This window comes from Propithecus coquereli, unplaced genomic scaffold, assembly GCF_000956105.1.
Source record: "Propithecus coquereli isolate 6110/MARCELLA unplaced genomic scaffold, Pcoq_1.0 Scaffold228, whole genome shotgun sequence".
NCBI classification, from domain to species: domain Eukaryota; kingdom Metazoa; phylum Chordata; class Mammalia; order Primates; family Indriidae; genus Propithecus; species Propithecus coquereli.
The window spans coordinates 1,311,512-1,336,990 of NW_012147819.1; the positions used below are offsets into that span (position 1 = coordinate 1,311,512).

Genomic DNA, 25,479 nt, shown 5'->3' on the forward strand with positions numbered 1-25,479 from the left:
ACAGCTGGGAATGAGAAGGGTAGGGGACTTCGGTTGGTCTTCCTCTGCCTCAGGGACCACTTGTGCAGGGTCCTGAGGAAAGAAATACTATGGAATTGTTACCTTACTATTTGCAAATAGAGATTCAGGTGTAATAAAACTGAAAAGAAACCGAAATAAAAAAAAAATTAGAATTTACATTGATGAATTGCCCTTAAATTGCAAGTGAAATTGGCCTCTCTAAGCCTTACATGAAAAGTACTGACCACGGCCAGGAGGGTGGCTATGCCTGTAATCCTAGAACTCTGGGAAGCCAAGGAGGGAAGATTGCTTGTGGTGAGGAATTTGAGACCAGCCTGAGCAAGAGCAAGACCCTGTCACTACTAAAAATAGAAAAAATTAGCTGGGCGTGGTGCTACATGCCTGTACTCCCAGATACTAAGGAGGCTGAGGCAGAAGGCTTGCTTGAGACCAGGAGTTTAAGGTTGCTGTGAGCTAGGTTGAGGCCATGGCACTCTAGCTCAGGCAACAGAGTGAGACTTTGTGTCAAAATAAATAAATTTAATTAAAAAAATATCCTGAGTAGATGTAATATATTTTCAGTTCTTAATAACCCTATGGTATCATATACCTACTACGATATAATGTGTGGTATACTGGAGACAGCTTATGCTGGCTCATTCGGTGACTCCATGTTGGTAGACTGAAACTGGCCATGACGGGAACATTTAGATTAGAGAACGGGCAAGTGTACAAATCAGAGCTCTCCCAGCCCCTGCCCCTCAAGAGCCAAATTACCAGGACAACATATAATCATCCTTACTGTTGAAGAGATGAGGGGTTAGAGAAGTGAAGCCCAGACCTTTTAAATGGTACAGTGATTCCTCTCCATTGAAAACGCCCTTTCACTACTGTAGTTTTCCAAAGTTGACATATTTGACATTTCTCATACCTGAAAATTTCACTGTGTGCCCACTGTGAGTGAGTTATTGTGTTACTCTAATATGTGTCAGAAAATTATCCCGAATGAGTTTAGAGCATCTGTTGAAGATGGTTTCCTAAAATACAGAGGTTATTCCCTGACTGTTAGCGTTTGCTGACTAGAAGCCAGGAGCTGGTTTTGTCAGCTACTAAAGAAAGTCATTGAACAAAGGGAAAGTCAGAAGATGTGGGAGGGAGTGAAAGAATTACAATTGAATTGTTTGAAATTATATAATTCATCATACACCATACCTGAGTTGATGAGAAGTCAAATGAAACCCTCATTTTACTCTAGAACAGTGTAATTTAAAATCCTTAGCATGAGTTCAGAGGCTTTGCAGGAAAACATAATATTTTCTACCCCTTTCTCTGGCCTCACCTCTGCAGACCACCACCTTTCTTCCCTAAAATATATGAGGAAGGAGACTATGCTAATTTGGCATCTGAGTGACCTTTATAGGAACCTCCCCCCTACCCCTTGAGGATCTCATCCTTGGGAGCTCTTCTCGTATTTCAAGTGGAAAAAGATGCAATTAATATTTGCTGAGTACTAGGCACTGTGCTGTGTTGTTGGGTGCAACAGTGAGCAGGACGGATGTGCTCCTGCCCTCAGGGAGCTTACAGTCTAGTGAGGGATAGAGACAGTTAAACAGTTAAAATATCATGTGATAAGGGGTGGGTTTTCTAAAGGATTTTAAAGAGAAACATGATCCATGTGTACCCAAAGGGTAATTATCCTCACCTCCAAAATCTGGCATTTTAAAGTCCAATTAGAAAGAAGCAATGTGTGTGTGTATTAGAAAGAATGTATATAAAGGGTCAGCAGAACCAGATTTTATTCTTTTCTTTGTATCTACCTTTGTGATGTGTCTAGCTTCAATTTTCTCATCTATAAACTGGGAATGATAATGTTTTCCCTGCTAACTCATGGGATTGTACATGAGGTACATGAAAGTGCTATGAATCTTACTGAACAGTGTTTTCCCATGATGTAATGGGGATTGTAATTTACTGGGTCAGTCGCTAATAACTCGTTCTTGCACTCATTCATTCAGCAAACATTTGTTAAGCACCTGCTTGGATGAAGATCCTGTGTTAGAGCCTATACTTGGCTCAGTTTCATTTTGTTGCATTAGTCCATTCAAAGTATCTAGATTTATTTAGCATTTTTATATTAAGTTGGAGTATGTGATAAGAGAAAATCTGGGTTTCTGGATCCCCTTTTTCGGCCTAAGGGCTCACTTTACTTCTGTAACCTTCCTGAGGAGCTGGGTGGAAGTGACCAAAAGGAACCTAGGTGAGAAGCTGTTGGCTTAAAAATTCATTTTGTGCTTCATGGGCTGGATTAGTATCTGGAAAGAATTAGTTTAATTATCTCATGAAATTATTGCCGAATTATTTATAATTACTTTTTTTTTTTTTGAGACAGAGTCTCACTCTTTTGCCCGGGCTAGAGTGCCGTGGCGTCAGCCTAGCTCACAGCAACCTCAAACTCCTGGGCTCAAGCAATCCTACTGCCTCAGCCTGCCAAGTAGCTGGGACTATAGGCATGCGCCACCATGCCCAGCTAATTTTTTCTATATAGATTTTTAGTCGACCAAATAATTTCTTTCTATTTTTAGTAGAGACGGGATCTCACTCTTGCTCAGGCTGGTCTCGAACTCCTGACCTTGAGCGATCCACCCGCCTCGGCCTCCCAGAGTACCAGGATTACAGGTGTGAGCCACCGCGCCCGGCCTATAATTACTTTTAAAATTCATGTTATTCATTTTACTAGCCAGTATGTAACCATCAAATGAAGTCTTTTACATCAAAGTAGACAGGAAAAGATTTTGTAAGTACTGTATGTGTCTTGTGTTACATTTATATTTGTTATGAAAGAACTACTTTTAATTATATATTTGGAATACTTTAGAGAGAGAAAGAAGAGACTTTTCTACAGACTAAATAGAATTTACTAAAAATCTTGAAGAGTAAAGCAACAACCCAAATTATTTCCAACTTGTGGAATTTAAATTTATGTCATTTTGGTTCCGAGACACTTTATAAACACTTGAACATTTCAGCATAATGACAATGCGCTATCATTCTACATCATCACTCATCATCAAGGTTTTTGTAGTTTAACTGCTAGTGAAAATAGTCAGCATCAATCGTCCTTCAAGAGTAAGCTGGTGGTGTCCTTTCACCACCCAGAGTGACACTGTGATCCTGCTGTGTGCTTTCAAAGAGAGTATTTTAAAAAAATAATGATCAATAATTATCATTCAACAAGATAAAAAGATGCTCATAAGAATCAGGGGATGTTACCAGCAATGCCAGCCCAGCTATTCAGAAACTGAGCCACAATGGCTTAAAGAAAAAGATTTTTAGGCACTCTGGGAGGCAGAGGAGGGAAGATTTGCTTGAGGTCAGGAGTTCAAGACCAGCCTGAGCAAGAGCAAGACTCTGTCTCTACTAAAAATAGAAAAAATTATTTGCCAGGCATGGTGGCACACACCTGTAATCCCACCTACTTGGGAGGCTGAGGCAGGAGGATCACTTGAGCCCAGGAGTTTGAGGTTGCTGTGAGCTAGGCTGACGCCATGGCACTCTAGCCCAGGTGACAGAGTGAGACTCTGTGTCAAAAAAAGAAAGAAAAGAAAAAAAGAAAAGATTTTTAAAACAAATACTATAAAATTAAAATAGCAGTGCCTGTTTCTTCTAGCCTCTTTTAAAAATACATAAGCAGTGTGAGACAAACAGATGTTCCTCCATCCCTGTGATTTTTATTTACATGGGGGGCAACAGACTCAAACTCTCCTTACCTGGAGACCTAGGATGAGAGCTGGGCCAACACATGGCCCTTGAGCACAGCACAGGTTGTAGGACCTCTTCCAGCAGTGTATTCCTTGGTGACGTAGCCCATTGCCATCGTGAGCTAGTATTGGCAGGTGCTGAGCGTCTCACGTTCATTTCAAGCTGGGCATAGAGTCTTCCTTCTCCTTGCTCTGAATGGTATTACTATGGATTCCAACTAAATGTCTTCCCAAGTTTTAATGTCCCCCAAAATACAATTATTTCCCATTTCTACTGACACTCAAAAATGTGTGTTTGCAAAGAACAACAAACGTTAGTATTTTTTGCTCATATATTTTCCCTCCTCTGACATCACCTCCATATTTTCAGAAGGAAAATGGAATCTTTTTGACTCAGGCACCCCACTGACTAGTACTGAAGCACTGTTTTCTCCAGTTTTGTTTTTCCCTTTGCTTTCATCAGCTGCTGCTTCCCGCAGAGTCTTCTCTGAGTAGAATACGCTCTGTCCTTAGCAGAATAGACCAAAGGCTAAACAAAGGAGGGCGGGAGGCAGTTTTGTCCCTACCTGGACCAGAAGAACAGTTTGTTTACTCTGTTCAGGTGCTTCTCAGCCTCCTCTCTCTTTATTTGCAGTATTTCTTTCCCCCTACCTGCATGCCCTCTAAGCCATGAGTGCACTCCAACTTTACAAAAGCAAGGATCTAGAACAGCCTGGGTTTTCTTTACAGAGTCACCCCTTTGGTTTATGTTCCAATCTTAGAAGACTCTTGCTTTTTATTATGTTTCTTTAATTGATCCTCAGTTCCTCATCTTCCTGAATTCCATGCTTTTGTTTATAAATGTTTTTGATAAGTTAAATTAAGGTTTTTTTTAAAAAAGACCCTGGCTTGCCCACACTAACCCCCCCCTTTTTTTTTTTAAAGAGACAGGTTCTTGCTCTGTTACCAAGGCTAGAGTGCAGTGGGGCAGTCATAGCTCATTGCAACCTTGAACTCCTGGCCTGAAGCAATCCTCTTGCCTCGGCCTCCCAAAGTGCTGAGATTACAGGCATGAGCCACTGCTCCTGGCCTACTTCTTATTGTTTTTAATAAGTTTGTCTTTAGCTACCCTTCTTCTAATTTGGCCATAATAATAAACATTCTAAAGGTATTAGTGCCTGTAGTCTTAGTTACGCAGGAGGCTGAGATAGGAGGATCACTTGAGTCCAGGAGTTCGAGGCTGCAGTGAGCTATGATCCCACCACTGCACTCCAGCCTGAGTAACAGAGCAAGACCCTATCTCTAAGTAAGTAAATATATTAAAAAGTATTCACTGATACCATGTTCATGCATAGTATTATATGGATTCCATTTGGATCAAATGTAACAGATCCTCTCCTGATAAATTTAAAATAAAAAATAGAACAGTATTTGATCTCAAATTTGTCATTCACATTAGTGAGAGTAGATGGGATACAGAGATTGTGAGTAAACTTGATAGAGTCCATGATTTAAAAAAAAAAAAGCTACCATAAGATGGCTCTCCCTAGCAATTCTGTTGTTAATTTTATTCTGAGTTTAATCTATTGCCAAGTTCTCTTTCTAAACCGAAAAATCTGTTTCAGAAGAATCTCTTCCCAAGTAGTGCTTAAGCGTGTGTTTGCCATTAGACACCATCAGTGTACCCTTGTCTACTCTTTCCTAAGGCACTGCACTGATGTCTACAAACAAAATATCAAATTTCTCTTCTGAATATGAAAATTATAAAACCAACGCATGGTTTTCTCCCTCTATGAAAATTTAAACTTCCTTCCTACTCATTTCTGAGCAAAATTCATTCTGTTTCCATCCATTAATATTACACCATCCTATGGAAATAAATTTTAAAAACTAATTTAGAAACAAAAACAGATGTCTGTTAACCTGTAGATACTTCTGCTTTTTTTCTCCCTGTTTCATCTCTTCCTTTAAAAAAGAGTCTAGTATGGATGAGAATATTTCCTTGTATTAATTTCCTTTTGCCTTTCTTATTTTCTTAATCTAGAAAGCACCCTGTCAGGATGCCTTTTGTAATTTCAGGAAGAATACACAGCCTGTGAGATACTGAATCTTTGAAAATAGTGCATAAGTATATCTAGTATATGAAAATCAGCCTGCTATTTTCATAACATCTGTGGCCTTATGGTTTGTTAAATGCACTGAAAGTCAAGCACCCAGGTGTCTTCTAAGAGCTGCTGAGTGAGAGGGTGGGATTTTGGCAAAACTATAAAATAAAGTCCCTCTCCTATTGAATCTCCTTGAATGAAATATTAGTTTTTATTATTAGTAAAACGTTATTTTCATATTAATGTCTTTGTGGAATCTAAGTATGTTTTAATCATGTTAATATGCAGCAAGAAATTAATAAGAGAAGATTAGCGTTTACCTAAAAAAGTGATTTTACAAAGACTATTGGTCTGAAAGGGAAGTTACTTAGTAGTGTATGGATTAGGTCATGTCAGGGGAGAGTTTTCTTTTTCTTTTTTTTTTAAGTAAATTTAAAAACATTGCTTTCTCAGGTTACTATGGAAGCCTGAATTATTTTCTTGCTGAAACTGTGAAATCTAATTCTGTAGTGCTTAATTTCTGCGATCTTATTCATTTTAGGTACCAAAGGAAGAAATAAAGGAGAGTTTACAAATCTTCAGGGGGTAGCTGCATCCACAAATGGAAAGATACTAATTGCAGACAGTAACAACCAATGTGTGCAGGTATAGTCCCTAATTATATACCTTTACTTATATTGGTAAAATAGGTATAGTTGCATATTTTCCTATTTTAGACTTAAGATACATGGCGCAAGGACAGAAGCTTATACTGTGTACATTCTTTTCTTCAAATAGAGTTTGCTTATTCTGACCTTTAATACATATATGACAAATGTTTTTGCTTATATCTTCCTCAGCAATTTCTGTGCTAGTTCATATTCCAATGAATGCAATTTGTCTTACAGATATTTTCCAATGACGGCCAGTTCAAAAGTCGTTTTGGCATAAGAGGCCGCTCTCCTGGGCAGCTGCAGCGGCCCACAGGAGTAGCTGTGCATCCCAGCGGGGACATAATCATTGCAGATTATGATAATAAATGGGTCAGCATCTTCTCTTCAGATGGGAAATTTAAGGTAAGATTAACTACTACTTGGCCAGTAAACAATAGAGAGAAGGAACAAGAAATACAAGATGGACTTGTCTTTTTCTTTTTTGAAATTCAACACAACATTCAACAGTTTTTTATACACAAAGACATCTTAACATCTAAATTTATAAAGCAAGAGTAACAAGGATAATTTCATAAATCTACTCATGTAGATTCTAAATGTGGCTTCATTTTATAAAGCAGTTAGGTTGCTCATTTGCCTTTTTTTTTTTTAACTGTAAATTTAGAGGGGAAACTGGTCCTGTTACCTCAATTCAACGAAAAACACAATCTTTTGAAAAGGGTTATTAAGAGGCAGTTTATATTTCTCAAATTAATCTACCAGTTGTCAACTTATGAAGTGCCTTCTACTTTCTTAGGCCTGTGACGGATGATATACGAGAAACAGAAGTATAAGAAGTGGTTCCCACTTTTTAAAAATGTACAGCTCGTTTTAGGAAAGAGACTAACACAAGAAATGACAGAAAACAATTCATGTCAGCTTCTAATCAGTCATAAATTATTTGATACAATCTGAAAACATTATGTTTAACTATGTAATATAAGATTTGGAAGAAAAAGAAAATGAAGGCCAAATTTACAGAGAAAAATGCAAGTTACGCTACACTTTGAGGGATCGCATCTTTTGACATATTTGCTTTCACTCCCAGCATCCTCTTTATGGAAATGTAAAAATGGTTTCTATTTCTTCGGCAAGTCAACAAAGAGTAGAGAGCCGTTTACTAATAACATAAATCTCTCTTATAAGGTATCATCAAAGAATTGTATCATCCAGGCCATTTTCTACATTTGTTCACAAGAAGATCGTAAGAAACCTGTCAAAGATCTTTCTAAAGGCCATTTGCATGATGCCTTATTTCCCCTGTGCAGCCTACTAGAAACTTACTCAGATCAATCCGTTGGAATCCCAGCTCAGTGGCTTGTTCACTGTTTGGCCATCAGCAAATTATAACTTCCTGAAGCCTCGATTGCCTCATATTTCAAATTTGGACTTAAAAAAATCTATCTCAGGATTTGAGTAAAGACTCAATGAGGATACGAAGTTCACTCATTAATCTCTTATTGGAGGAATGTATATTTTCCTTTTTCAAGTCTTTGTATTGCTGTAGTCACCTCGTTTTTTTAATGAAATGAGTTACTTACATAATTGTTAACCCTCAGATTTGAGCCTGTATTTTTTGTGAGACAGCATCTTCTCAATCTCAGAGAGTAAAGAACTGTCATTTTTAATTCCTCGATTTTGTATGCAGTTCTTCAATTGCCCTTGGGTTTTTTGTTCCACTAAAAACTTAATGGCTCCATGGGATGGCCATGTATACAGAAGGTCTCTTGCTTTTCTGTATCTCTATCTCCTTCCCCTTCTTTTATGTTTTCATAATTGTATTTGTGATAAGACATACCCAAATATGACAAATTTAATATGAATAAAATATTCATGCCTGAAATATCTTGAAAACTTTTATCTGGTTTGGAGGCAACCCATTTGTTCTTGTTTCATACTCTAGTGAAACCATAAATCTGTCTTTGTAAATTCAGGAACTAATACTAAATTAGGTTTCACATATTGAGACAGGATTTTTATGTCTGAGAAAGAAGGGCTCTCTGAATTAAGCCTTTTTCACCGAATGGTTCAATAGTCTATAACAGACATTCTTAGAAGAACTAGATTCTTAAAGTGGGGATACTATTGGTAATAATTGGAAGAGACGCTGAAGAACACTCATGCCCCCTAGAGGATTGGGGGAATGGATATGGTAGTTTCAGCAATACCCTTGTTTATGATAGCTGTTGATTGAAACTCAAAGGGTAAAAGGAAGGCCCATGAAAACACTTTAGGACTACAATGAGAGTTTATCCAAGTAGCATGTCTACAACTATATACTGAGAGATACTTATTTTCTTCTTTGATGGGACTTCGTAAAAATTAAACAAGTGCTGAGAAAGACATACCTTTAACACCAGTCCAATGCAGATTCTTTTTATTTATTAATATTTTTAATAGTTCCAGAGATGTAATACCTTATCTCCTTCTCTCTCTTTTATTCACCAATTTCTTAGCCCTAATTTTCACTTCTCTGCACCCTCTAATTTTTTTTCTTTCCATCTTTCCTCTTGACTTATGTCTTCCTGCCCATTTGGGAACCTTTTGTGATCAGAACAAACACAGAGGCCTGTGGCCACCATATTCTAAAATATTTCATATCTTCCCTTTTCAATTTAAGAACCTATTTGTTGAGTTAAATACTCTGATTTAACTGCCCCCAAACCAGTGTCTAAAATATGTTTGCTTACTATTCTGTTTAAGATAGGGGACACATAGTCAGGCAGATGCGGTGATTTTTATTTTTCATTTGGTTGAATCCAGTGTAGCTAAACTAGGAGTGATCAAGGGAAGAGGAAGGAAAAGAAATTTTGGTCCAACATTTAAGTTATTCTTTTAGATCTGCCTTAATTGTCACTACATGATAGAATGGAAGTAATCCTTTATTTTCTGTTTTTATTCTAGTTAATTATCCATTTAGTGTTTTATGATTGAGTCATTCTAAGTAACTACAGGGTTCATAATGTTAGGTAGTAAAAATATTCTAGTTTTAATAATCAGAGTGCCATCTCTTCCTTTTGATCTCTGTTGACATACCTTCCATTCAGACATGAAAGAACAAATGTCATTTCTTTACACACCATTAGGTTATAGCCTCTTTGATCTTTGGGCTAGATTGCAGAACCAGAATCAAATTTACGCAACAGATTCCCTTGCCAAGGAAACCATTGTTTCCTTCTGAAGTAACTGTGTCTTTTTGCTCTAAAGAGATCAAATCTGAATCTCAGTCATTTATAAACTGAAAAGAATAAAGGATCATACAAAGTCTAAATCCCCACCATGAGAAAATCTCCATCTCTCTACTAGAAAATTCAAAAATTGAAAAATACTTATGTGGCTCACATTATATTTCTCTATTTCTATTAGCACTAATATATGAAGATAAAATGAGAGGGCTAAAGCAGAACCTATAAAAATGTAATTGTTTTGGGTTTAATTTTTAATTTCAGAAGTATGGCTGGGCTCAGTGGTGGCACATTCCTGTAATCCCAGTGCATTGGGAGGCTAAGGTGGGAGGATCGCTTGAGGCAAGAAGTTCAAGGCCAGCCTGGGCACCATAACGAGACCTGGTCTCTACAAAAAATAAGAAAAATTAGCCGGGTGTTTTGGTGCTATAGTCCTAGCAACTTCGGAGGCTGAGGCAGGAGGATTACTTGAGCCCAGGAGTTCAAGGTCTCTGTGAGCTATGATGATGCCACTGCACCCAAGCCTGGGTGACAGAGCGAGACCCTGTCTCTAAAAAATAAATAAAAATAAAAAATCAAAATATAAAATGTAATACATGCAAACAGATTTTTAAAATAAGCCTACAAACAAGTATAAAATGAAAAGTAAGGCTTTCTCCTGTCACCACTAATGCTACTCTCTAAAATATAGACACTAGTTTCTCACTTTTCCTTCTAGATGTCTATGTACATATATGCACACATTTAACACACACTGACTCAGGCCGTACTCACTGTTGTGTACCTTCCTTTGTTCAGTAATATATTTGAGAGACCTTCCATGAAAACACATACAGATATGCTCCCCTCTGACACTTTAAGCCTGGGCACCAGGGAGGGCTGTGGTTCTTGCAGTTTACCTGACTTAACGTGCATTCTTTCCTGCTGGTTCCTCACCTCGGTGCTCCTTCTTCTTCCTTGTCCACAGTGACTTGTCTCATCGAGTTATTTTTCCACATGCCTTCTGAGACGGCCTATTTGAATTCCCCTGAATCTACTAAACTGAAGACTCAATACCAGGCACTTTATTTTGTAATTTTTGTTTTATTGAGACAAAGTCTTGCTTTGTTGCCCAGGCTGGTCTTAAACTTCTGGGCTCAAGCAATCCTCCTACCTCAGCCTCCCAAGTCCTGGGATTTTTGGAGCATGCCACCACACCTGGCTGGGCACTTTAAAAGGGTACAGTAGACATGTTTGTCTCTGCAGTGGGACTGAGACATCTTTGAGGGCAGGAGCTACATCTAATTTGTGTTTGTTTACCATGTGCCTAGAACACAATGTCAGGCACATAGTGGGTACTCAGACAGTGTTTGTAGAATTAGTACACAGGTGAATGAGTGAAGTACTTTATAAGTATTCTAGAAAATGAAGCTATAGAACTAAAAGTAAAGACGTAAGACCTGCATCTCATGGTCAATAGGCATGTATATATACACTATAGTCTACTCAGGAATATGAATAAAATTTAAAATGCTTATGGTATATGGTTGATAGAGATCTAATGCTTTAATCTCATTTTAAAATACTGTGAAAGTGGAATCATTTAATCATCATGATTGCCCTATAATGCTAGACTTTTAAAATTTATATATGCAACAAATATTTGTTGAATATGTATTATGCACCAAGAACTGTGTTGGCTCCAAGTACACAGTGCTGGATAAAACGGACTCTCACCCATGCAGAACTTAATTCTATTAAAGTTCAATGGCAGATGCCTGGCAATTTTAATATCAATTATGACATAAAACAATGACAATGATGGTTTCCTTTGGTGACTTCTTGCTATGTGCTATACTCTACACTAAACCCTTCATCTACATTATTTAATACATATTCTAAAAATACTATTGGAAGTTATTGGTGGGTTTTTTTTTTTTGACATTTTTTAATATATAAGGAACTTGAAGTTTAAGGAACCTAAATCTGTTTGTGCTATCTCAGGGTGTGTTTAAAGCAAGTGACATAAGTAGGACAGTTTTTTGACTCCTAATCCAGTGGTCTTTCACTGTACCACATTGCCTCTTTAGGAGGGATTGTGACCCCAGTTTAGGGGATCTAGAACATTTTTGAGCCCTTTTAGAAATAAGGATTTCATATAGAATCAGTAGCAGATAATGCACATGACAAAGCCAGTTTCCCAAGACAGAAGATCATTGTGATCTATGAGTATTTGTGCTCCCCTCTTTGGACATTCAGGCAAATGTTTACTATCTTCATGTTTAAACTTCGATATCTGTACTTGATTTCTGCCCTTGTTTCTAACAGACAAAAATTGGATCGGGAAAGCTGATGGGGCCCAAAGGAGTTTCTGTGGACCGCAATGGGCACATTATTGTGGTGGACAACAAGGCGTGCTGCGTGTTTATCTTCCAGCCAAACGGGAAAATAGTCACCAGGTTTGGTAGCCGAGGAAATGGGGACAGGCAGTTTGCAGGTACACTCGATGGTAATATGTAAACCCCCTTTTTTATGCTTCTTCTGCTCACATTTGCATGATGTTGGAGCATGTCGAAGACACTGCACCCCTGGTGTGTTTGCTGGCTTTGGGAACGATGCTGGGGATGATATCTAAGCAAAAGCATGGTTAGGTGCTTCTCAGTGACCCCACTGGCAGTAAGTTGAAATGCAAACCGCGTGTGGTCTTTATTGGTGGACGTTTACAACTGAGAAATCTTTAAATGTTCATATTAAATAAAATATACATTTTTAAAAATATTTTTGAAATAAAAATATTTGAGGAACAATGAAGTAACTCCATTGCTTCCACCTACCTGTAGCTTTATTTAAAGAGCCCCGAATGAGAATTTTTTTCACCTTGCTAGCTTATTATAAGAAAATAGTTCAGAATATTCGCTGAGTACAGGGAGGACAGTCTGTTTTACTGCTCTTTTTGATGTACAACTTTGCAATTGCAACCTTACTTAGCTTTTCATATCTGCAAGAAAAGGCTGTAAACAGTTTATTAATTTCCTTTTTAAAGGGATGCTTTTGGCATTTAATATTAATTTGCATAATCTTTCTTTATGCTTTGTCTCCAGTTCTGCCAAGTTCTGAATGTCACCCAAAATTATAAATTGTGGGTTTTCTGCTCAATTTTTTTTTTAAAATTATATATTGGAGTCTTTTTCCAATGCTAAGAGTTGCCATGTCTTTCCTCAGTGGGAGCCAAGGGCCCTAAAACACATATTCAGGGAAGCTGGCAGGTGTGGCTTTCAGATGGCGGTACAGAGCATGAATTCTGATGCTTACTGCTCATCCCACTTCATTAGGGCTGCTAGAACTCTTGGCTTGATCTGGAAGAAGTCAGAGTAGACAGTCGCAAGTGTAGAATAATATAGGATCCATGTTATCTGGAGCCAGAGGTCTGGCTGAATGATTTTTCAAGGACTGAGTCGATAAATCTTTGTTTTTTCTTAAATAACTAAGTAAATACATTGTTTGGTTTTTGTTATAGTAACTGCTATGTTGTTGCAATCACTTTTGTTGTTGTAGTCATCACATATTTTTTCCATCTTTATTGCAGGTCCCCATTTTGCAGCTGTAAATAGCAATAATGAGATTATTGTTACAGATTTCCATAATCATTCCGTCAAGGTATTATAAACACATCAGTTAACTTTTAAATGCTTTTGTGGAGAAGTCAGTCTGGGAGAAAATAATGTAATACTTACATATACACACAGGACCAAAGGGAGTTAGCCTAAAAGAGTAGATTTTGCTTCTGCTTAAAGGAGACAGGTTTTAATTTGGACACACAGACTTTGGCGAGTCAGGAAACTGTACAAAATATAGTGACAATATGTTTCTTAATTTGAAACTGGTGTAAATGAAGGGACTTGAAAATAAAATAAAAAAAAAAACAATTGCTTGAACTTAGAGGTAGAACTTTGTAAGACGTAATATTTTGTGCTATTCAATAGATTAAAAGAAAATCACTTTTTAAATTTTCTGCATGATAAGACCTTTAAAACAAAATTAGATATTAGAACTCTGATACAACAACAGACGAGGGGAGTGGGAGTAACCCTAGCATACATTCACATAGTATATTTTATACTTAGAATGTTTTCATACATTTGGTGTTATTTAGAAAACAGTGACCTCTTCTAATAATATAGTACATCCTTCTTACTCGGTACCAAGGGAGAACTTAGTTATGAGCACTTGGTTATGGTTATGAGAACTTGGTTATGAACTTTATTATGAGAAAATCAGGAAATAATTAAAGTGGCTCAAAACAAATTACTCATTCTCTGAAATGATGAGAAAATTAGTAATACTCTAGACCAAGCTTCTGAAGGTGTGATGCATGTTCCACTGAGGGTATATGCCAGGTAGTCACGGGCAGTGCCCAGGCAGACATTTTAAGAGTTATGTGTTTACTTTTAGGGTTATCTTCTGTTTACATCAAGCAATACTGTTTTGCACTTATAGAAGTGAAATAAAGTTTTCCTTATAAATACGTTCATTTGAATTTTTTAAAGTGAATCGTTTTAAAGGAAAAATAATAAGGAAACAGCATAGGATGGTATGCCAATGACTAAAGCTTGCACTTAGAGACAACCATTGAACAACCAAAGTTAATATGACTTATCAGTGCTGACAACTGGAATAGCTAGACAAAGAGTAGGATTTTTAACACCCAAAGGTACTCTCTCTTCTAAGTCCTTTCACTTCTTCAGTTCCTTAGCTTTTGCTGGAAGATATCTCTGACCTGATTAAATGGAGAGACCTTGAGCCTTTTAGATGGGTGCCAAGTCCCTGTGCAAAGAGTAGAGCACAGGGGACCACAGGAATGGGGGCAGGTTGAGGGAAAAGGTGCCTACTGTTGCTTTCTTCTGAAGCTGCTCCCTGCTGTCTTGTCTGTCCAGAGTTGCTAGCACAGTGGTAGAGTCCCCCCTATGCCCACTCTGATGAGCTGCATTCTCTGAGGACACCACTCTCTATGGGAGGTGTCTTGGTAATAGGAATGGGACAGTGGGAAAGATTCCCCATGGGCAAAGGAGGATGGAAATAGAGAGCAAAGAGGCAGCAGGAACTGAGCTTGGGACCGTCCTCCCAGGGAGCTGTCGCTGTAGAACAAGCACAACTATGAAAGGATAACACAAGCTGTTCTCATACTTCCTACCCTCGCTCACTCTATAGAGGAATCGTTCATTTTACTACTGGCCATTGAACAAGAAGAAAACCCACATAGATCCTGACAGAGCAAATGCCTGGCATCGGTTCTGCTCACCTGCCACCGAAAGACAGTAATAATTAATTGAGTTGCTCTTTTCTACTAAGTGCAACTGTGGCCTCAGAGCCCTTCCTGTCCAGTGTGCCAGACAACCTCTATGAATCAACTGGCGTGGGTATGTGGGACCACTATTTACCTGCCCTGGCTGACACCGCAGAAAGAATTAAAACATATATGTCAGTAACGAGAATGCAAGGCACATAGCAATAAATGGTTTCATAAAAATAGGTACATATTAAATTCTATAAGTTTCCAGAAGAAAAGAGAAGATTTCCATAATTAAAACTATCAGGAAAAACTTCCAAGTGGTATATGTCATGAGCAGAATTTTGAAATCAAAAAAGGATTATCATCAAGATTATTTTAAAAACTTACTTGAAATATTATAAAAACCAAAGCTGTGAAAAACTATTTCAGTTCATACTTCTGCCTCTTAGTATGTTTTCATCTGAATAGTTTTTAAGTAATTAAATGGCATTTTAGGTGAGAAAAATAGAAAATGTGAGAAATTTATAATTCTTAAGATTCTGAAAACTCTTCAGGTTTTCAGTACAGTAGAAGCAGATTATTTAAGCTCAATTGTCCTCTTATTTAAGAAAGTAGCCTTTTTGTTTTTCCTCTTCTTTTTAATAGCTATTGCCATGTAACTTTTATGGAATAACTGGGCTTTTGTTTCCCATGTAATACTGGGCAGTTAGCAATAATTCCGAATTCAGGTCACTTGTCTGTTGGTAAATGTAAAAAACATACCGACAGGTCAGTGCTAACAAGTAGTCTCACTAATTTTTTTAAGCTATATGCAGAATATAGTTTCTTTTTTTTTTTTTGAGACAGAGTCTCACTTTGTTGCCCTGGCTAAAGTGAGTGCCATGGCGTCAGCCTAGCTCACAGCAACCTCACACTCCTGGGCTCAAGCGATCCTACTGCCTCAGCCTCCCAAGTAGCTGGGACTACAGGCATGAGCCACCATGCCCGGCTAATTTTTTCTATATAGTTTTAGCTGTCCAATTAATTTCTTTCTATTTTTGGTAGAGACGAGGTCTCGCTCTTGCTCAGGCTGGTCTCGAACTGCTGAGCTCAAACAATCCGCCCGCCTCGGCCTCCCAGAGTGCTAGGATTACAGGCATGAGCCACCGCGCCCGGCCTATAGTTTCTTTTCATGGAAAAACAAGACTAGATTTGGCATTCTCCATTATTCCAAAATGAAGCAGGAGCACTTAAACAATTTGTATGATGCCAGTGAAAACATACTGACCCAGAAAGATAAATACAAACAAAAGATTATCTGTAGGAACCAATAACAGAAAGATCAGAGAATAATAAATTGTGTCCTCACCAGCATAAACACACTTCCATTGGTGTTTAAAACTAGAATGTTTTATCAACAAGAGGACAGAAAGAGTCAGAGAAAGATGTTAAAACATGGCATCTTAGTAAAAGCTGGCTTGTTCTTGTCTCTGTCCTCTCTAAAGAACCAAAGAGGTAGCTGGCTTATTTGGCAAGTGTGCAATTAATTCAGAAGGTGGTCATGACTCTTTTTTCTCTTCTTCATCTTAGAGTAAGTTTATCCTTTAGAGATGGAAGTGTCCTACTTTCCCAATGTGCTTAGCTAAAAGAACTAGTCATTTTAATCTTTCATGATGAGAGATGGCAATAGGAGAATCTCTGAAAGGTCCTGAGATCGTCCTCAAATTGGACCTATGTTCAAATACAGCGAGAACGCTTTTAGTTCCGCAACTGAGGAGCCCTTACTCTCCAGGTGCCTTGCACATAGTACTTTTTGATTTGTTAATGACATTTCTGTGCATCTAGGTATTATGATAAGGCAAGTTTAAAATGATGTCCTGGAAACATTAGGTATCATCTGAATCAAGATAAAATTATGCTTACTATGTGCTTACAGTAGTGCCGTCTAATTATACACATTAAGATTCAATTCTCTCCATCAGTAATCTGTATTGGATATGTATAGAGAGAGTAATGCTCTACTAACAAGAATGTTTAATTAACCACAGCCTCCCACTGCTTGACTATATCAGGTAGGGAATTTGTATAGGAGTTCGGTTTAGCCCTTCACCTCTAACAGCTTCTCCTCTCTCAGTAGGCTCTATCCATCAAAGCCTAGAATCTATAATCTCTCTATTTTAATTAAAATATCTTCTGAGGGTAAATTAAAAAGCCCTTTTCTTATTTGTCACCTGCTGCCATGACACATGTGCACGCACACACGCAATGAATTTCTCCTGTGTAAGCATGAAGTCCAGCTTACTCTTTCTTGTTATATTGATGCAGTCAAATGGTAATAAATTGTGAGCCTTGGGTCTAGCAAAAAGCTCCTACTTTCTGATCCAACTTTGAATGATCATCCATCCTGTTACAAATATAAATATAATGCTCATCCTTGAAATTTAGCTATTTATTTAAAGGCAGAAAGAATAATATCGTTGAAAATTATAGCTCTACTTGTATTTGTCTATATTTGCCTTGTATTTGTCTAGTATTTTATAATTTATAGTAAAAGTCTTTCTCACATAAGTATTTAATAACTAGATATGGGCCAGAAAAAGAGAAGTGGTGATTCAGCAAATGATAAATCAGATTTATACAGTAAATTGGGGAGGAACAAATCATAGTGTGGTCTAGTTTGTAGATTTTTTTTCTTTTTTAAGAATGACTTAAATCATAGGTGTTGTGATAAACAACCTGCTCAAATAGATATTTTAAAAATCCATAATATTGGTTCAACTATTTTAATTTAAAATAAAATAATTTTAAAATATTTCATATAGGTGTTTAATCAGGAAGGAGAATTCATGTTGAAGTTTGGCTCAAATGGAGAAGGAAATGGACAGTTTAATGCTCCGACAGGCGTAGCAGTGGATGCAAATGGAAACATCATTGTAGCAGACTGGGGGAACAGCAGGATCCAGGTACAGTAAATGCTAATGTACATGGTTAGAGTGGTTGGTACTTGCTAAAAGGGAAGAACTGGCTGTCCCCCAGATTGGAATGTTTTCTGTTCTCCATTGGTTAGATCATAAGATCCTGGATAATGTCATCAGAAAGACCAAACTAAGCAGGAAAGAGTAGAAAAAAGACAGCATATTACCAGAGTGAAACCCTCTAACTCTGGGGGTTTTAACATAGATCCCACAGACCCCCAAAGGGTTTGAGGATAGAATTCAAGAGGGCCACTGAATGAAAATATTACTTTATTATTTTTATTAGCCTCTAGCAGAAAATTATCATTTCCTTTAATTATGAATATAGGAACAAGCACAATAATTTTAGTAATACCTATGACTTTGTAACCACAATCACAGAAATTTTCATATCTGTATTAGTTGTGGCAGACATCTCAAATTATTAATTCTCATCACTACTTCAAAATTATAGTGGTTATCAAATCCATTGTTATTTCTTGTTTTATGTACTAGTTTTAAAAAATACCCATATTACTATATCATAATTTAGTAATATTTTAATAACTTTTTTTTTTTTGAGACAGGGTTTCGCTCTGCTGCCCGAGCTAGAGTTCAGTGGCATCATCATAGCTCACTGCAATCTCAAACTTCTGGGCTGAGGCAATCTTCCTGCCTCAGCCTCTCCAGTAGCTGGGACTACAGGCGAGCGCTACCATGACAAGCTAATTTTTCTATCTTTTGTAGAGACAGCGTCTCAGTGTGTTGCTCAGGCTGGTCTCGAACTCCTGGACTCAAGTGATCCTCCCACCTGGGCCTCCCCAAGTGCTAGGATTACAGACATGAGCCACCACACCTGGCCAATAACTGTATTTTAATATGATTGTTTTTCTTTATAATCCCATGTATTTTGTTTTATGCATTTAATATATTATTATGCTAAATAAGAGTAAGTCTCAAGGAAAATTTTAAAATGTGTTGGACTGAATGAAACTGCAAATACTACATATCAAAATTTGTGGAATTTAGCAAACACAATGCTGAGAGAGAAATCAATAGAACTAAATGCTTGTATTAGAACAGAAGGAAAAGGCCGGGCGCGGTGGCTGACGCCTATAATCCTAGCACTCTAAGAGGCTGAGGCGGATGGATCGCTCAAGGTCAGGAGTTCGAGACCAGCCCGAGCAAGAGCGAGACCCCCCGTCTCTACTAAAAAAAAATAGAAGGAAATTATCTGGACAACTAAAAACATATAGAGAAAATTAGCCAGGCATGGTGGCGCATGCCTGTAGTCCCAGCTAGTCGTGAGGCCGAGGCAGTAGGATCGCTTGAGCCCAGGAGTTTGAGGTTGCTGTGAGCTAGGATGATGCCACGGCACTCACTTTAGCAAGGGCAACAGAGCGAGACTCTGTCTCAAAAAAAAAAAACAAAACACAATTCTGAGATAGGGCCTATAGTCTTTGCCAGATTGCCAAAGGGATCTATGGCACAAGAGAATTTTGATTTTTACTCTGAATTAAGAGCAAACCTTTAAAATCGTCCAGTTGAAGAAAGACTATTCTTATCTCCCGTTTCTCTGTGTATACACCTTCATTGTTCTAAACGTGCATTTACAGCAGGTGCTATTATTCATCCTTGCCAGTGTGGCCGTATTCTGTGCACCTAAGAACCCAGAGTGCACTGATTAAGTCTAGCAGCATTCAGATGTCCCTGTGAGGACAGCAATGATTAGCAGTTCAAATCTGATACAGGTTGGACATCACTAATTCAGAAATCTGAAATTCAAAATGCTGCAAAATCTGAAACTTTTTGAGTGCCAGTGTAACACCACAAGTGGAAAATTCCACACATAAGTACTTAATACAAACTTTATTTCATGCACAAAATTATTAAAAATATACCTTTAGGCTATGTGGAAAGGTGTATATGAAACATAAATGAATTTCATGTTTAGACTTGGGTCCTGTTCCCAAGATATCTCATTATATATATGCAGATATTTCAAAATTAAAAAAAATGTGAAATCCAGAACACTTCTGATCCCAAGCATTTTGGTTAAGGATACTCAACCTGTATAGGTATCTACTTGTCAGAAAAAGAATTGAGATTATAGGCCAGGCGCGGTGGCACCAGGCGCGGTGGCTCACGCCTATAATCCTAGCACTCTGGGAGGCCGAGGCGAGTGGATCCCTCAAGGTCAGGAGTTCGAGACCAGCCTGAGCAACAGCGAGACCCCGTCTCTACTAAAAATAGAAAGAAATTATCTGGACAACTAAAAACATATATATAGAAAAAATTAGCCAGGCATGGTGGCACATGCCTGTAGTCCCAGCTACTTCGGAGGCTGAGGCAGGAGGATCGCTTGAGCCCAAGAGTTTGAGGTTGCTGTGAGCTAGGCTGACGCCACGGCACTCTAGCCAGGGCAACAGAGCCAGACTCTGTCTCAAAAAAAAAAAAAGAAAAGAAAAAAGATGATAAATGTAACACCAAGTGTTTTTATTTCTTCTATATATTTGTCTTAATATTCTGATGGACATTTACATTGAAAGAGACATTCTATATCTCATGAGAAGTATATCAAAGGTCTGATATACTACAGAAGTCAGAAGCCAGGCAGGGAACTAAGTTCACAAAGCAGTTCTATACAGGACCACAGATGCTAAGCTGTTTGCATTGTGGCCCTGATAGCACCTACCTAGTTACATTTGCTTTTTAAAGCACCAAGTAGGCCAAACAAAATGACCAAAAGAAACCAGCCTGGACCTTATGAAGAAGTCTAAGGGCCTGGATTTATTCCTTTTATTTCATCATAGCAAAAGCTGACCAAAAGAAGATGATTTCATGTCCAAATGTACAGTTGGCCCTCTCTATCCAGGGATTCAACCAACTGAGGATTGAAAGTATTCTGAAAAATAAACCAATAAAATATACAACAGTACAGTACAACAATAAAAAATAATACAAATTTTTTAAAAAATTCAAGATATCATAGCATTTACGTTGTTTAGGTATTATGAGTAATCTACGGATGATTTAAAGTATGCAGGAGGATGTTCATAGGTTATATGCAAGTACTACACAAGGGACTTGAGCATCCGTGGATTTTGGTATCCTTGGGCATCCTGGAACCAACCCCCTGGATATCAAGAAATGACTATACATGTTGAACCATTGACTTCTTACAAGTTACTCTTTTCTGAACAGGGGAAAAAAAACCCCTCTCTTATTGCATATTATGACTCAGGACCATTCTTCCTTGGTCTAGTTGCTGGTTTTTCTCTCTTATGATTAGGGATGAAAGGGAGACTTGAGGCTGGAAGGGGAAAAAATGAAGGCTTAGCATGAAAAGTAAGGGTCATTCATTTTTCAAGCACCATCCAGGGCCATTCCTAGCCAAATACTTGTTATGACCACAGTAGTGATGGAGATCTATCTGGTAGCCAATGGCTTATTCTACTCCAGCGACGGGGCATTCAGAGGGAGAGGAGAAAAAGCAAGATAAGTGGAAAGAAGGATTGTAGATATGATAGTGACCTAAACAAACCTAGGGGGTTACTTACATACTTTTTATTAAAAACATTAATATCAAGGGTTTTCTAACTCATATTTCAGCATATTACTATAATTTCTCCTATAACGTTCTGACTTCATATTTTTTACAGGTTTTTGATGGGAGTGGATCATTTCTGTCCTACATTAACACATCTGCTGACCCACTCTATGGACCCCAAGGCTTGGCCCTAACTTCAGATGGCCATGTTGTGGTTGCAGACTCTGGGAATCACTGCTTCAAGGTCTATCGATACTTACAGTAATGACGGGCAGTCATGATGGACAACCCGTACTAAGGCCTTGCACTATAAACTGGAATGGACTTCTCAACGCGGGACCAGATTATGACTAGACTTTCTATGCTCGAAGGAATCATTGGTGAACTTTCCAAGGTTATTTCTGAATGTAACAGATTCCTTAAAAACTGCTTATACAATTTCCATAATTCACCTATAGGGTTTAAAAAACAAACCTCTTCTACTGAATCTATAAAAACTGCAAAGTTTTACATCTGTGAACTATGGCTTAAAGGACAGGATTTATGTAGTTAAACTAATTTTGCAAATCAAACAAATGTTAAAAAAAAAAAACTAGAATATGTAAAGGTATTTGTTAATCTTGTGAATGGTAGCTTTTGCAGAGAGCTTCCAAAAACAGAACAGAAACAAAATCTGTTGTAGTTGTATACTTTATTTAACCTAGGCCGCAAGACCCAGGGAATCTTCTAACCTCACTTTTACAGTAGGTATTACTCTTGTGACATTTTTTGGTTATCAACAACTACATATAAATTACTTTAGAAAAAGTAAGGCTGTCTTGCAAAATCCTCCCAGCTCTGATTAGCAGGCCTCTTGAGTTTAGCACTTAAGAATCAATGCAAATTTCCCAACCTTTCTGGGTTAGACAAAGATCTGTTTTCATGCGTTGTTTTCACCACCTCTTTCCTGCGAACCTAGCGTTCAAAAACAAAGTACATCTTCAGGGAAACCTGGAATTCCTAGTGCTTTGAAAAGCATATTACAAAAGTAATGCTACCTTTTGGTAAACAAACTGCCCCATTAACTCCAGATTAATGCACTGGATTGTAATCAAGAAAAAGTCACGTTTTATGTGCCATGTTTTCACATGTGTCTCTCATCTTCCACTTCATGAAAGCGAAAGCTTTATCTCCTGCAAAATGTCAGCACATGTAGTAGGACACCAGTATCCTAGGACAGAGAGCCATAAGTAGCCCTTTGGAGGACTGATGGTGTCAACCAAAGGCATGTGATTGATTAATGATTTCCCCTTAGAAAGCAGGTGTTACCAAAGTTGTGTTATCTTGAAAGCATTACAGGTAAGGGCATGTTATGGTTATTTATCATTGTTTAATGAATAGTAGAGGTGTTAAGGGACTATGTATACATGATTAGGGTAAGATAGAATGTATTTTATATATATATCTATATATATAGATGAATCTTTGGTGTATTGAAATAGGCAGCACTCTGAAAGACAGAAGCATTGTCCAGCCATTCTTCAGCACATTCCTTTACTATGTAGTTTAAAGCCGTCCTACTGGAGCAAGCCCTAAAGCAGATTTAATTTTTGCCATTTTCCAGGAATGATGGCTGACTTTTGGTCAGAAAATGACCTTCTGTGCTTTCAAAAAAAGAGAGAAAAAAAGGTCAAAAGAAAAACTGGATTCTTTTTTTTTCTTTTTGGAGACAGGGTCTTGATCTGTTGCCAGGGCTGGAGTGCAGTGGCATCATCATAGCTCACTGCAACCTCAAACTCCTGGGCTCAAGTGATCTCCTGCCTCAGCTTCCTGAGTAGCTGGGACTACAGGTGTGCACCACCATGCCCCGCTAATTTTTCTATTTTTTGTAGAAACGGGGTCTTGCTATTGCCCAGGCTGGTCTTGAACTCTTGGCCTCAAGCAATCCTCCCGCCTCGGCCTCCCAAAGTGCTAGGATTACAGGCATGAGCCACCGTGCCCGGCTGAAAAGTTGAATTTGAGTGACGTTTAATTTAAACTAAATATAAATGCATTTTGAGAAATGTTAAGAATAATTTAATTGTTAATCTGTCATTGGTAACATAAAATAAGATGTGGTCTATTTCCACTGTTTAATTTTCTACTCAGTTCTACCAAATAGGACGTCATGTTTGGCATTTTCAATAATGACTTTAGGATCTTTTTCACTGAAAGCACCTTAGAACTATACTATATGAAAACATTTCCCATATGTATAATTATATGAATGTGATGTTTATTGCTTATTAATTTATAATTCATTCATTCTCTAGATAAAATTTAGAAGGGAAATCTAGCTACTTCCAATTGTCTATTAAATTTATGATGCCCAAATCAACCTCTGAAAAAATTTTTTTCAGGAAGATTTATATTTAGGTTCAATTTTTTTTTTAGTTAGAGTTTTTAAAAATATTTGAGCCTGCCTGTGATAAAGTTATAAAATTCAGTAACATTTTTAGAATGTTAAACTGACTAAGGTCAGTGAAGTAAGTCTTTGAATTTAAACATTCATATTTACTGAGTACCTACTAGGTGCCAGACACTCCTGGAGTCACTGGGATTACAGTGATGGATAAAACACATAAAAATTCCTGCCCCCAGAGAGCATACATTTTGCGGAGGGAATTTCATTTTGCTGTTTACTAACATTCTGCATAAAAGATAAGCTAGGCTCTTGATAGTTCCTAGACTGTTTAAAAGAAAACTTTTTTTTTTTTTGAAACAGGGTCTCACTCTGTCGCCTGGGCTAGAGTGCAGTAGTGGCATCATTGTAGCTCACTGTAACCTCAGACTCCTGGGCTCAAGCTGTCCTCCTGTCTCAGCCTCCCAAGTAGCTGGGACTACAGGCACGTGCCACGAGGTCCTGCTAATTTTTCTATTTTTTGTAGAGACGGGGGTCTTGTTGAGGCTGGTCTCGAACTCCTGAGCTCAGGCAACCCTCTCGCTTCGGCCTCCCAGAGTGCTAGGATTATAGGCATGAGCCACCACGCCCGGCTGAAAATTTTAAATTGGTTAAATTAATTTTAGTTTATTTTCACGAGTAAAAATGGCTTCCTGTTTAGGTTCTGTCACAGGTTATTGATCTTAAAACTAGTTTACTTAAAGAGGTTTTTTTTTTTTTGCATAACATTTAAATTATATCTGTGAACTTAGAAATTAACTTATAAACTAACCACCTGCCATATATCAGTCTAGATATCTCAATAGTAAACTGAATACAAAGCTAATTTTTTTACATGTCAATATTGGCAGAAACTGGAATGAAAAAATAGTTTAATTCAGACCTGTTCCACTATCTGTTACTAAAACACATGCTACGGGCACTCCAGGAAACACTATATTTTTCCCAAAAAATATGTAATCATATATGTTATAGTATAGATAACATTTCACATTTGGATACATATGTGCATTTACTGTATTTCTTGGTCACCATATTTTGAGGGAAAAGTGCTGCTGATAAGATACAAATAGACAAAATTTAAATGAAATTTTGTCGCATTCTATGGAAAATGGTTTCTGGTAAACTGAGAAGGATATTAAAATAAGTGGCTTTTTTCTGGGCTACCATTGTTGTTTGATTTCTCTCTGTCAAGTGTATAGAACCTGTCATACATTCATGATAAGTAGCACTGAAAAATAACTCATTCAGATTTCCCCTGGGCACTTATGGCAAAATATTGCCAGTTAGGATTTCAAGGTCAGTGACGATGCATTCCCTCCTGATACAGAACTCCCCTTGCTGGACATGGGGAGGCCGAGAGTCACTTGACCATCCAGGATACAAAGCCTTTATGACTGTTTGCCATTTTTTTAAATGATACTTAGAATTTTGATCAAACTTCAGCCTCCAGAACTTAACAAGTTCCCAAGTTTCCTATTTTAATTTACTCTTGACTAGATTTGAGGCAAATAAATACTCCAGATCCATGTAACTAGAACACACTTGCTTCCACTACTAAATATACAGGGTATGTTGTCCCACCATGG

General features: G+C 37.8%; 1 protein-coding gene across 1 annotated transcript in view; it reads left to right on the top strand.

Moving 5' to 3' along the window:
* Positions 1–23,126, top strand: part of TRIM2 (tripartite motif containing 2) — a 142,784-nt gene extending 119,658 nt beyond the window's left edge. The window contains exons 7-12 of the mRNA XM_012645265.1: positions 6,384–6,487; positions 6,730–6,897; positions 12,027–12,195; positions 13,285–13,355; positions 17,790–17,930; positions 21,584–23,126. Coding sequence (XP_012500719.1) covers positions 6,384–6,487; positions 6,730–6,897; positions 12,027–12,195; positions 13,285–13,355; positions 17,790–17,930; positions 21,584–21,736 — 806 coding nt within the window. The 3' untranslated portion in view covers positions 21,737–23,126. The remainder of the gene's footprint in view (positions 1–6,383; positions 6,488–6,729; positions 6,898–12,026; positions 12,196–13,284; positions 13,356–17,789; positions 17,931–21,583) is intronic.
* Positions 23,127–25,479: the final 2,353 nt, after the last annotated feature.